Source organism: Penicillium taxi (genome assembly GCF_028828555.1).
Source record: "Penicillium taxi strain IBT 34144 chromosome Unknown utg000002l_segment0_segment0, whole genome shotgun sequence".
NCBI classification, from domain to species: Eukaryota; Fungi; Ascomycota; class Eurotiomycetes; order Eurotiales; family Aspergillaceae; genus Penicillium; species Penicillium taxi.
In genome coordinates, this window is record NW_026643204.1 from 653,097 (window position 1) to 665,442 (window position 12,346).

General features: G+C 48.2%; 6 protein-coding genes across 6 annotated transcripts; 4 read left to right on the forward strand and 2 right to left on the reverse strand.

The window, feature by feature from the left end:
• Window positions 1-487: 487 nt before the first annotated feature.
• adB (adenylosuccinate synthase ADE12) lies at window positions 488-2,046 on the forward strand (the record flags this gene model as incomplete). The annotated part of the gene is made up of 4 exons (XM_057204844.1): window positions 488-527; window positions 592-660; window positions 775-1,226; window positions 1,336-2,046. The coding sequence occupies 4 exons, from the start codon at window positions 488-490 to the stop codon at window positions 2,044-2,046; spliced, it is 1,272 nt and encodes a 423-aa protein (XP_057065451.1).
• A 591-nt stretch (window positions 2,047-2,637) lies between these two features.
• Window positions 2,638-4,760, reverse strand: helA (putative DEAD box RNA helicase HelA; the record flags this gene model as incomplete). Its single annotated transcript, XM_057204845.1, has 2 exons — window positions 2,638-4,330; window positions 4,393-4,760. 2 exons carry the CDS (start codon window positions 4,758-4,760, stop codon window positions 2,638-2,640), a joined length of 2,061 nt encoding a protein of 686 aa, XP_057065452.1.
• A 586-nt stretch (window positions 4,761-5,346) lies between these two features.
• Window positions 5,347-6,492, forward strand: N7495_002177 (NAD(P)/FAD-dependent oxidoreductase; the record flags this gene model as incomplete). Its single annotated transcript, XM_057204846.1, has 1 exon — window positions 5,347-6,492. One exon carries the CDS (start codon window positions 5,347-5,349, stop codon window positions 6,490-6,492), a length of 1,146 nt encoding a protein of 381 aa, XP_057065453.1.
• Window positions 6,493-7,263: 771 nt separating this feature from the next.
• On the forward strand, window positions 7,264-8,301 carry N7495_002178 (MDR family NADP-dependent oxidoreductase; the record flags this gene model as incomplete). The annotated part of the gene is made up of 1 exon (XM_057204847.1): window positions 7,264-8,301. The coding sequence occupies one exon, from the start codon at window positions 7,264-7,266 to the stop codon at window positions 8,299-8,301; it is 1,038 nt and encodes a 345-aa protein (XP_057065454.1).
• A 372-nt stretch (window positions 8,302-8,673) lies between these two features.
• Window positions 8,674-9,545, forward strand: N7495_002179 (CybS family protein; the record flags this gene model as incomplete). The annotated part of the gene is made up of 4 exons (XM_057204848.1): window positions 8,674-8,812; window positions 9,088-9,154; window positions 9,207-9,326; window positions 9,380-9,545. The coding sequence occupies 4 exons, from the start codon at window positions 8,674-8,676 to the stop codon at window positions 9,543-9,545; spliced, it is 492 nt and encodes a 163-aa protein (XP_057065455.1).
• Window positions 9,546-9,827: 282 nt separating this feature from the next.
• Window positions 9,828-10,658, reverse strand: N7495_002180 (nucleotide diphosphatase; the record flags this gene model as incomplete). Its single annotated transcript, XM_057204849.1, has 1 exon — window positions 9,828-10,658. One exon carries the CDS (start codon window positions 10,656-10,658, stop codon window positions 9,828-9,830), a length of 831 nt encoding a protein of 276 aa, XP_057065456.1.
• Window positions 10,659-12,346: the final 1,688 nt, after the last annotated feature.

Here is a 12,346-nt window from a genome sequence, read left to right on the forward strand (position 1 = left end):
CACCATCTGGCCTGTTTAATACTGCTTATGTACACTATTCATACCTCCAAAGGCTTTAAGACGGGGTTTCCAAAATCAGCTTCTACGTTTTTACTCTTTTCGTCTTAGTCAATGACTAAACCTTGCCCTAGCTGCCTGAGGCATAAACCGATCCCGATGACGGCGTAATTTCTTATTCACTCCATCCTTCGTGAGTCACATAAAAAAGTAGTCTTTACTTTTTTGTCCACGCTTATACTAACTCGCCATTCAATCAAAGAATACTAAGTATATTCTCCAATCGATCCTTCTTTAATGTGTTGAGCGCCTAAAGACTTACCGAGAACCAACGAAGATCGATATCTGCCCCGCTAATCCGAAGCCGGACGGACTTCTTCCTCCCCAAACCCCGCCACTAGCAATTTCACCCCGTTCGCCAATTAGCACTTTCTCCACGCTTTGTATACTATCAACTCGCCTATCAACTCGCCTTTGATAACCATCCACAATGGTTTCCATCGTTTTGGGCTCTCAATGGGGAGATGAAGGTGCGACTCTTGCTGCGACTGCATATGATCCAGTCGATGATTCAATGCTGATATAAATCTACAGGAAAGGGGAAGATCACAGATGTGCTTTCGCAACAGGCATCATTGTGTTGCCGTGCCGCTGGTGGACACAGTAAGCTAATGCCGTACCTCTTCCGGGTCCTAATTATTCCTCGAATTTTTGCGAGACCTTGAAGAAATCAAGAATTGAGCCACTGACTAATTTTGTCTTTCTGCCGACTTATAGATGCCGGTCACACTATCGTTCACGACAATGTGACCTATGACTTCCACATTCTGCCCTCTGGTCTAGTCAGCCCTTCATGTATTAACCTCATCGGCGCCGGCACCGTTTTCCACGTCCCAAGTTTCTTCAAGGAACTCGCCCAGATCGAAAACAAGGGTCTCACCTCCGCCAGCAAGCGGATCTTCGTCTCTGACCGCGCACACGTCTGTTTCGACCTCCACTCCGTCGTCGACGGACTCGAGGAGGCCGGTCTCGGTGGCCGCAAGGTCGGCACCACCGGTAAGGGTATCGGTCCCTGCTACAGCGACAAGGCCGCCCGCCGCGGTGTGCGTGTCGGTGAGATTCTAGATGAGGAGACATTCGAGCGCAAGCTCCGTGTTCTGGACACATCGTACCGCGCGCGCTTCGGCGAGCTCGCGTATGATGTCGAGGAAGAAATCGCTCGGTTCAAAGTAGGTTGAAAACGGGACTATATATTGGGGTTCGCGTTGCACATGCAAGCCGCACAATACGGAACCGCCATAGTATATAAATAAACCCACCGATATTAACCAAATCTAGGAATACCGCACCAAGCTGGCTCCCTACATCGTCGATCAGCTCGAGTTCCTGCAAGAACACAAAAACTCGCCCAACATCCTCGTAGAAGGCGCCAACGCCCTCATGCTGGATCTCGACCACGGCACCTACCCCTTCGTGACCTCATCCTCGACCGGCCTCGGCGGAGCCGTCCAAGCACTAGCTCTGAACCCATCAAGCATCAAGTCGGTAATCGGCGTGATCAAAGCGTACACAACGCGCGTAGGCTCAGGCCCGTTCCCCTCCGAGCAGTTGAACGCCGAAGGCGACAAGCTGCAAAGCGTTGGCCGTGAATTCGGCGTGACAACTGGCCGTCGTCGTCGTTGCGGTTGGCTCGATCTCGTACTTGCGCGCTACTCGCACTCTATCAACCACTACACTGCGCTGAACCTGACCAAGTTGGATGTCCTCGATGACTTTGATGAGATCAAGGTTGGCGTTGCGTACATCTTGCCTAATGGCAAGCGTACGACTTGCACGTTCCCGGCTGATTCAAAGGTCGTCGAGAAGATTCAGGTTGAGTATGTTACCCTTCCTGGATGGAAATCTAACACAATGGGTGTGACTAAGTACGAGGAGCTGCCGCCTAATGCTCGTGCTTATATCGAGTTCATCGAGAAGGAGATTGGCGGTGTTCCCATCAAGTGGATCGGTACTGGTCCTGCTCGGGAACACATGATTGCTCGCAAATAGAAAAAAAAAAAAAAAAAAGGATGTGGCTCTAGGAGGTTATTGTAAATCTGTTTGGGATATGTAGATGTTTCTTTGTTTCAGTTCTATTATTTGGATATAGCTACCTAGGTATTGATCGAAGTATTTCAATTTTGTCATTCCTAACTGACTGTTTATTGCTTCTCTCTTCAGATGTCGAAAAATTCTACGCAGGTAAATGAATATACATCTCCTTTGCACCTGGCTTAGGTGGGCGAATTCAAGATTTTGAAGTTTGGGTACATTTCTTGCCTAGGTAGGTGTATACAGTTTGAAGGGTTGAGAGAAAATGCGATTAATATACACTGGAATATAGACTTTCATAGTAGTACATATGACAAATTGTCAATTAAAGAATCTCCATCATAGTCCCAAATTGTAGCGATATAAAAACAGGAGGTGAGAAGTGGAAGGAGAATAATTGACACAACAAGGGAGTATTGTACATATATGCCCAGGGAAAGACACAAACGCCGCCCAATGCAACAACGATGGTAGCTCTATCTTTTTTTTTTTTTCGATCACCGCGTAGCGTCAATAATAAAATTGTCACAAATTTTGACTTCGGATCATTTATTCAGAACCAAAGTCGAAATGGGACTGGCGGGGACGGAATGAGCGCTCGCCACGATCACCGCGACCGAAACCGCCGCGGTCACCACGCTGTCCATCACGAGAGAAAGTGCGGCGGGGGCCGTTGTCGCGACCGCCAAACGGAGTACGCTCACGGTTTCCGCCGAAAGAAGAACCGCCACGACGTCCACCGAAGGACTGACGATCACCACTTGGGGTGGCACGACGGAAATCGCGACTAGGGGATGACCCTGAACGCAAGCTGCCTGAATCTTCACGGGGAACATGTCCGGTTCTCAATTCGCTGTAGCGGGATAGGCCAAGGTTCATTGCAATATTACGGCTGACAATTGGGGGTTCGGGCAAACACATTCCATGCAGGGCGAAGTTGTTAAGAGCTTCAATGGCAACCCGCTTACTGTAGAAGGACATGGTCAATGTACCCAACATAGAGCGATAAGTAGCCTCCCGAACGTTGGTGGGAAGCTCGGCCATGGTTGACTTGACTGCCTCGATAGCCTCCTTTGCGGCTTCAGGGGCAGCTGAAACGTCTTGGCTCATATCCTGAGTGGCAGCAGCCAAGTCAGCCTCTTGGAGGGGCAAGTCACGGTATTTTCGCTGAGCGTTTTGGAATTCATCCTCGTGAATGAGGAGCCAGCCCTCACCCTCTTTGTTGGCACGACCAGTACGGCCCAGTCGGTGGATGTAAGTCTCGCGGTCACGAGTAACACCAAGCTGAATAACATGGGTGACTTCAGGGAAATCCATACCACGGGCTGTCACATCGGACGAGAAGAGAATACCTTCTTTGCACGCGCGGAAGGTGTCTGCAGCCCAGGTACGCCCTCTTTGGGTGAGACGCGAATGAATTTGGTAGAACTTCATGGAGCCCAAAAGGGTGTGGCCTCGATCACGGGGAAGCTGCATGAACAACTCAGAGGCAAGCTGAACTTCACTAGTGCAGTTGAAGTAGACAATGGCCTTGAATGGTCGCAGGCTGGGATCCTCCGCCCGGCGTACATTATAATCCTGGGCAATCTGGATGACAGATGGCAGACAGTTTTCGTATCCGTTCATGACCACAATCTTCTGCGGCACACGCAAATGGGTAGGAATCTCATTTTCCTGAACAGTTTTGATAAACTTGAAGTCTTTCTTCATAGTCTGCTTCACCACCCGCATCACCTCACTGGGAACAGTGGCAGAGAACAAGAGAGTCTGGCGCTCAACCTTGTGAGGATCCGGAAGCAGTTTCTGGATTTGAGCAATCTCCTGTGAGAATCCGGCATCCAAAAGACGATCAGCCTCATCCAAGATCAAGGTGTTGAGGCGAGGAGCCGAAACACCGCTGGAAGGGTCTGAGAAGATATCCTGGATACGGCCAGGGGTGCCGACCAGGAGATGGCAGCCTTCATTCTGAATATTCCGCAAGTGGCTCCGTTTGTGGGTGCCACCGACTGCAGTCTGGACAACCAGACCCGTTGAGGATGCAATCTTCCTCGCCTCCTCTGCAATCTGTTCCGCAAGCTCCCGAGTCGGGGAGATAATAATGGCGCGGATATCGGATGCGTTGGCAGAGCTGCGACGGCTGTTACCAAGGGACTTTGTAACGGTAGGATCGTTGAGAATGTTTTGCATAGTCGGGACGAGGAAAGCAAGTGTCTTTCCAGTTCCGGTCTTTGCCTGAGCCAAACTGTAAATGATGTTATTAAATGAATCGAGCTAAAAAGAGGGGAATAGCATGTGTCAACCTACATATCTTCACCGTTCAGTGCCTGATTTATGGTGTGACTTTGGATATCAGTCATGGTTTTCAAGCCCATACGCTTGGAGTCAACGATGTTGCGAATGATGGTTGGATCAATCAATCCCTGCGTCTTCAGATCTTCAAACTCAGTGATAAATTCTGGCACAGCTGACTCAACACCCTCTTCGGCTGTGCGAGTAGCAGTGGCTTCGCTGAAGGCAGGGAAGGATGTTTGGAACGAGCGAACCAGGGCAGGAGATGCCGCAGACTTGGGTTGCCATTTCAACAATTGTGGTGCCCATCGAGCGGACAGAGTGCGAGGCACAGATGTCCTAAGGACACTGGCAACACCAAATCGACGAACAGCGCTGAACATCTTGATGATATTTCAAAGCTGATGGATGATGATGAGAATTTCAGGCCAGCGCGCGCAAAGAAAAACGCAAAATTAAAACAACAGTCACATGACTGTTATCGATAAGATAAAAACTTGATGTTGATGCCTGAGGCACCAAGTTGCCAAATAACTCTTATTTGATCTTACTCCGTATGTTTGTTGTTATCTAAAATTTAAAGAATTTAAAAGATTATCTCCAAATAATGATCTCATTCACGTTTGAAATTTCTGTACCAAATCCACTATAAGATTATCTAGTCGGATAAGCCAAAGCCAAGCCTCCGAAGATTATGAGGTCGGATTCTCAAAATTCCGACAGCCGATATGAAGGACCAAGGATTCATAAGCTTCTTTCGATTTGGCTTAAGGCTTACAAATGTTGGTAAGCTATTTAGCTAATGGCTATTGGGGCTAAAGCCTAAATCCTGATAAGCTGCGAGGGTCAGAATGCATTAAAATTTATTGATTGGGAGGGGGTCTGGGTGCTATATAAAAGGCCCATGGTCCACCAGCCTCCAGGTTTGTCTGAAAACAACACATCACATTTCTCCTTCCATCGCTCAACATGGCTCCAACTGTCTTGATCATCGGAGCTTCAGTCACTGGCTTGACAGCGGCTCATGCCTTGCTACGAGATGTTCCTAATGCTAAAATTGTGCTCGTTAATCCCTCCTCATACTTCTACTGGATGATTGCCGCTCCTCGTATCGTCGCGAAAGCCTCAGCTTTCAAATCGGATCAGTACCTTATCCCTATCAAGGAAGCCTTTTCTCAGTACCCTGCTGAATCATTTGAATTTATTTTGGGCGCTGCGACGGCCATCGATCCTTCCACCAAAACGGTTACTATTACCTCGAGTGGTAGCGAACAGTCGGTGACTTATGACCACCTGCTGATTGCGTCTGGATCTACCACTCCTGCTACCATCGGCGAACTCTCCGGTTTATCAATTCCATTCAAAAACTCGAACCGCGATGACATGAAGGAGCTTATCGAGGCGGCTCAGCAGAAAATCAAAAGTGTCAAGAACATTGTCATTGGTGGTGCCGGACCCATTGGGGTGGAGGTAGCAGGCGAGCTTGCAGAGGCTGTCGCGGCGAATGGTCAAGAGGTGGACATCACACTTGTCTCTTCGGCAGATCGCGTGCTCCCTATGCTCAAGCCATCTGCTGGCTCTACTGCGGAGAAGCAACTCAAGCAGAAGAAGGTCAAGATCATTACATCAACGCGAGTTCTCGGAGCAGAGACCTCGGGAGAGAACTCTTGGACCGTTACCCTTGACAATGGCAAGACTCTCTCCACTGAGTTGTATATTCCCACGACCGGTGATGTCCCAAACAATAGTTTCATTCCAAAACAATTCCTTGACGCAGATGGCTGGGTCAAGATCGACAAAGAGCTGCGCGTGGTGGGTGACTCTCTACCGATCTATGCTGCTGGCGACATTGGTAACAACAGCATGCGACTCAGCCTCAAGGCTGTCGAGCAGGCCAAGATCGCCGCAAATAACATCAAGGTCGATATCCTGGGCAAGGGGGCGCGGAAGTCCTATGACCAGGGAGACAGTATCATGATGATGGTCCCTGTGGGATCAACTGGAGGCTCCGGACAGATCTTTGGTTTCGTTCCATTCAATTTCTTGGTGAAGATGGCTAAGGGCGGTGATTACTTCGTGTCGAAGGCAGCGGCCACCGTTGCTGGAAAGTCATAGCCAAGCCCTTGTTGAGTGAAGTGAAGGGCTTTCATGAATCGAATGATCAGTATAGGAATGTTTTAGCACTAATACTCACTAATACCATCTGATTCTTGTTTTTCTTCTGAGTGTGTAGGAAGTCGAAATAAGTACCTGGATCGTAAGCAGTAAGAATTAAGCTCGTTACTAATACACTAGTGCAGGTGCCGATGAACCAGGGAAAGAGATCAAGATCGTGAAAATTAATACCCACCCAATCCATAAATGGAATATACTCCGTGCTTTGAAATACAGTGTTCTTTACATTGGAATTAATGGTGCAACAGGCAACAACGGATCCTATTACCCAGAAGGGTGGCATCCCGTTCGGAAATGCCCTGTTTTCGAGCTCCTCCGAGAGATCCACTACATAAATGTCTCCGTCTAGATTTTTAGACGATTCTACATAGTTCTATGCCGAGGTAAGGATGTTTTCCACGAATCATACGTGTATTGAGTATTATAGTAGTAGTACATAATAAAAAGCATTAAAGAGTGGATACATAAGATTGACCTCTATAGTATCAACCATAACCATCTCGAGAAACTTCTCCGAGAAGTCGGCCCGCATCCGGACAAAGTCTGCTTTATAATATGACATATTTATGTTGATTCGTAATTGGCCTCGGTCAAATTGAACCCCGTCCTGCTATGTTTCTTTTCTTTATAAGGCAATGGATTCCATGTTGTACAATTGTCTTCTCTGAATTTACTCCTTTATCCCTCTCTATATACCCGTGAACCACCATCATGTCCAACAAGGCTCTGTTCTTTAAGAAGCTCCCCCAGGGATACCCCGTCCCCGGTGAGAACCTTGCCATCGAGCCTGCCTCATACGGCCCTGATGTCGCCGCTCCCGCCGACGGTGTTGTCTTGAAGTCGCTCTACACCAGTTTCGACCCCTACATGCGTGGTCGCATGCGCGATGCCAGCATCAAGTCCTACGCTCCTGCTTTTGAATTGAACAAGCCCATTGAAAGTCGTAGCATCCTCGAGGTGGTCAGTTCCAATGTCCCCGCCTACAAGAAGGGTGACGTCGTTATTGGCTATGCTCCCGTTCAGGAATATGTTGCCTTTGACGGCCCTAACGTGGCCGGTCGCATCACCAAGCTGGACAACCCTCTCGGCATTGAGGACATCCGTGTCTTCCTCGGTGCTCTGGGTATGCCCGGTCTGACCGCCTACTCGTCTCTGTACGAGATCGGCAAGCCTAAGAAGGGTGAGACCATCTTCATTTCCGCGGCCAGTGGTGCTGTCGGCCAACTGGTTGGCCAGCTCGCCAAGCATGAGGGTTTGCGTGTCATTGGTTCCGTCGGCTCAGACGAGAAGCTCGAGTTCATCACCAAGGAGCTTGGCTTCGATGCTGGTTTCAACTACAAGAACGAGAAGCCCGCTGATGCTCTCACCCGTCTTGCCCCCGAGGGTATCGACATCTACTACGAGAACGTCGGTGGTGAGCACCTTGAGGCTGCTCTCGACGCCATGAACAACTTCGGACGTGTCGTCGTCTGCGGTATGATCTCCCAGTACAACGCCACCACCCCTTACCCTATCAAGAACATCACCTATATCCTGACCAAGCGCATTACTATGCGTGGATTCATTGTCGGTGATGAGGGCTTTGCCAATGTTTACACCAAGGAACACCAGGCCAATGTGCAGAAGTGGATCAAGGAGGGCTCTTTCAAGGCTCTTACCCACGAGACTGAGGGTATTGACAATGCCGCTGACGGTCTCATTGGTATCTTCTACGGCAAAAACAAGGGCAAGGCTGTGCTGAAGTTCTAAGCTTTGGAGGGGAGATTGAAATGATGACCGCGACGAATTTTGAATTGAGTGATTGTTGCCTCGGTTAAGGCAGATTAGAGATGTAACAACTGTTTTAGCTGAAATGTAATTTCAAAATGAACAAAATATTTCAAAATATCTAATAGTGAAAGAAGTAATCAACTCGATGGTGAAATAAGAGAGAAGTCAAGCCCTAAGTCATGCTATACTCCGTACTGATAACCCCAGAATCGGCAAATGTCGGCTGACGGAATCTTCCTGACCAATCACCTGACCCGCAAATCGATGACATACCGAGTCGGATTCCCGAGGCTCCAACTCCATCCTGACAAGTTGATCTTCTTTCCTTCACTCTCTGACCAACTCGTCACGATGGCTTCGTTTGCGCGCCCATCACTGCTTCGGCAAACCCTTACGACCACCCGGTCGCCCCTGCGCCAAAATGTCGGCGTGTCGCAGATTGTGGCCTTCCATGCCTCCGCCCGGAAGCAGATCCTGCCTCCGCCGCCTCGTAAGTAGAGACCCTGCGACATTGAAGAAAAGGAAAACGAGATTGGAGGCGAAGGATTGGTCTTTTGGATGTATGAGCTAACCTATCTTTCCTTAAAAAGAATCCATTGAAGGAACCAGTATGTTTTGACCTAATACCAAATTTCCAACATCTACTCCACCCGAAACTCGACTGTACCCATTTCGACTGCAACTTGCGCAGAAAACACATCCGTTCCTATAAAAATAAACCAATAAAAACGTCAATTGCGTATGATACTGATTGTCTCGTTATAGTGAACGACCCCGTTCCCGTTCCCGAGCCTCACCCATCCGAGGGTAGCTACCACTGGACTTTCGAGCGGTTCGTCCTTGTAGATGTCATCATGTTGTCGCGCAAGTCTAACAGAATATAGTGCCATCTGTGTCGGTCTGGTCCCTCTATCTATCGCTCCCTTCGCCGCCGGCTCCCTCAACCCCGTCACGGACGCCATTCTCTGCACCCTCCTAGTTGCCCACTCCCACATTGGTTTCCAGTAAGTCCGCGTCGCATATTCCATGCTATATATCGTCCTGACAATCTTGGTAGGGCCTGCATCGTCGACTACTTCCGCCCCCAGCGTGTCCCCAAGACTTACGCCCTCTGCAAGTGGCTCCTGCGCGGCTTCACGTTGACTACCGCTGTTGGGCTGTACGAGTTTGAGACCAATGACGTTGGTATCACTGAGGCTCTCCGCCGGATCTGGAACGCTTAAGTGATTTGAAAAGGGTTCTTTGGGTTATTTTGTTCTATCAGGTGTTCCGCCTATGTATATGTCGTTTGAAACCATTTCATTTGTCTGACAGACCTAACCGGTGCTGAAATTCAATTTCTTTCCAATTTTTCCAGTCGTCTAAATTCAAGCTCTTAGCCAAACTACATAGTCGGGTACCTCCAGGGCTAGATATTGATTGGTCACTTGAGTTTGGGCATATATTATTATATGAGGTCCGTTTTTTTTTTCTCTATTCCCACAAAAATTGAGTCAGTATACCATCTAATCTTCATCCTCTTCTTCAACCTCCAACAATGGATCATCCAACAACTGATCATCATCATCCGCCTTCTCCATAACCGTCTCAATAATCTTCAGCGTAGCCTTAAGCGGCAACCCAATAACATTATCATAACTCCCATCAATCTTCTCCACAAGAATAGACCCAAGACCCTGCAACCCATACCCACCAGCCTTGTCCGCGCCCTCGCGTGTCCGCACATAAGCCATGATCAAATCATCCGAAACATCCCCATCAAACCGCACCGAAGTCTCTTCAACCATAACCTCCATAGCATAACCCGGCTGCCGCGCACTAGCAAGCGGAGCCATAGCAACAAGGGCAGTATAAACCTTATGCTCCCTGGCGTCCCGCAACGAGCGAAGCATATTAAAATGATGAGCCTCCGAGCGCGGTTTCTCGAGAATAGTGCCAACAACCATATCGACGACGATTGTGTCCGCTGCAAGGATCAGGGCCGGTTCGCCTTTTTCCTCATTGTCCATTTCCTGGGAGTAGACGGCTTGTGCTTTCTTGGTTGCTGTGCCGAGGACGTACTCGAACGGCGCGAGTGTTTTGGGGAGGTTCTCTTCTGCATTTGAGGGGATGATTTCAAGGTTTGGAAGGCCGAGAAAGCTGATGATTTGTTTTCGGCGGGGGGATTGCGAGGCTAGGATTACTCGTTTGTTGCGGAGGTCGTTTAGGTAGGGCAGGTTCAGTGGTGGTGGGCGTGGGAGTGGTGCTCCCCGTGTTGGCTTGGTGGTTGGATCATAGGCTGGCGGGGGGTCTGATAGCTCATTTTCGGAGAGCAGGGCTTTTTTGGAGTCTGACATCTTGACTTGTCGTGTCGTATAGGGGTCTAATTGGAGTTGCGGTCTGCGCTTGCAGGAGGTCTCAAGTACTTCCCCACTGGGAGTTTCCAGGATTGCCTGATTGGTGGGTTCCGTACTATGACAACTCTTCTCACGCTCACTCTCACGCTCTCTTGGAGAGCCAAAGCTTCAACTGTTTTAATGAGGAAATTCTGGAAAGACAACTCCGGGAGTGTAGCTGGTCGCTACCTCCTCCAGGCTCTGCGAGAAATACTCAGTCGCGGTGTTCCGTCACAGCCACCACAATGCCCTAGGTTGATGCAATCTTGGAGCCTCATTTCAAGGTTCATAGCTGTGAAAACGAATGCGTAGATTTCCACTTTTCAGGATACCTACCTTGCTGGATGGGTAAGCGAACAAAAGTGTTCAGTGGAGAGTGGTCAAAAGAAAGATGATGTCCAGGAAAAGACTGCAGATTTTAATTAACGTATGAAGGTTTGCAAGGTTTACTTTAAATCTTTGACTATCTATATATAAAAGCTAATCAGGTTTATAGAATATCTTCTCCGGATCTATCCTTGATATCGCTAGTTCAATTTTCTCAAAGCTATCACTGATCGTATTTATCTCGAGGCTTATACTATAACCTATAGATAAATAGACCGCTGGAGTGGTTGAGGCTATTATTAGCATATAGGCAACTATTGCTAGACTCGGCTCTGTCTTTTAATGCGCACCATTATATTCGTGTGACTTCTGAGAGATTTAATGTTACGGGATAAATATAGGAATTGGTACGCTGTAGAGATCCGACTTCTGGATGAGAAGAATTGATTGAGGAGAGGAAAAGGGTCCTGGGGATAAGAAGCTCTTATGGTTCGTCCAGCTACGTATAGGAGCTAGGAGCGTAGTCTTCTAGAAATTGGGCATACTATTGGGTATAAGATCAATTAGTGCCAAATCGTGTCATTTAATCAATTTTTTGGAGTTTTGGTTCTAAAATATGGGGTTAAAATTTTATAGTTTTTGAAAATTATATGGGGATGGCCGGGAATTACGTTGAAGATGATATGATACTCAACGTCTGGTTATATGGCCTCGCTGCTGATCCACATCCATAAGGTGGTCCAGGATATTCTGTTTCCTTTAGCTCATTCTACGAAAGTGCACTCCGATATGGGAGTGGTATATCCATTTCCCTGGACATTCTTCGAGGTGAGAAGATTTCTAGCAAGGGTAGTTTCATCTTGCTAGCATTGATTTACGGTCGCCTGACGAGCCCGCAGGATGGAACTCTTGCTTTGAGATTGAGAGGCAGACTGGTTCCAGGTGGAGGGGGGGGGGGGGGGATGGAAGGCCGTAAGCGATGAGAGCGGCTGTGGCGACTAGTAATATCCTTACTTAGTAGACATAGTCAACTCTCGTTTATGGTAATACCGCTTGTTTGGACCCACTTTTGTGGCTATCTACAGAGTACTGGTTAATCTCCGGTTATTTACTGTAATTTCTTCCCATTGTAACCTGTCGACAAAAGAGGGTCGCCATTTTACTAGTGCGCCACCCCCGTCTGCCTGACGATCGTAAGGCTCTCAACGACCTTACTAAGCCCAATCTCTTAGCGTAGATTCCGCTTGTTTGGAACATCAAGATTTCAAAAAATATATATAATTTTAAACCCATATTTGAGAACCAAAACACTATAAAATTGA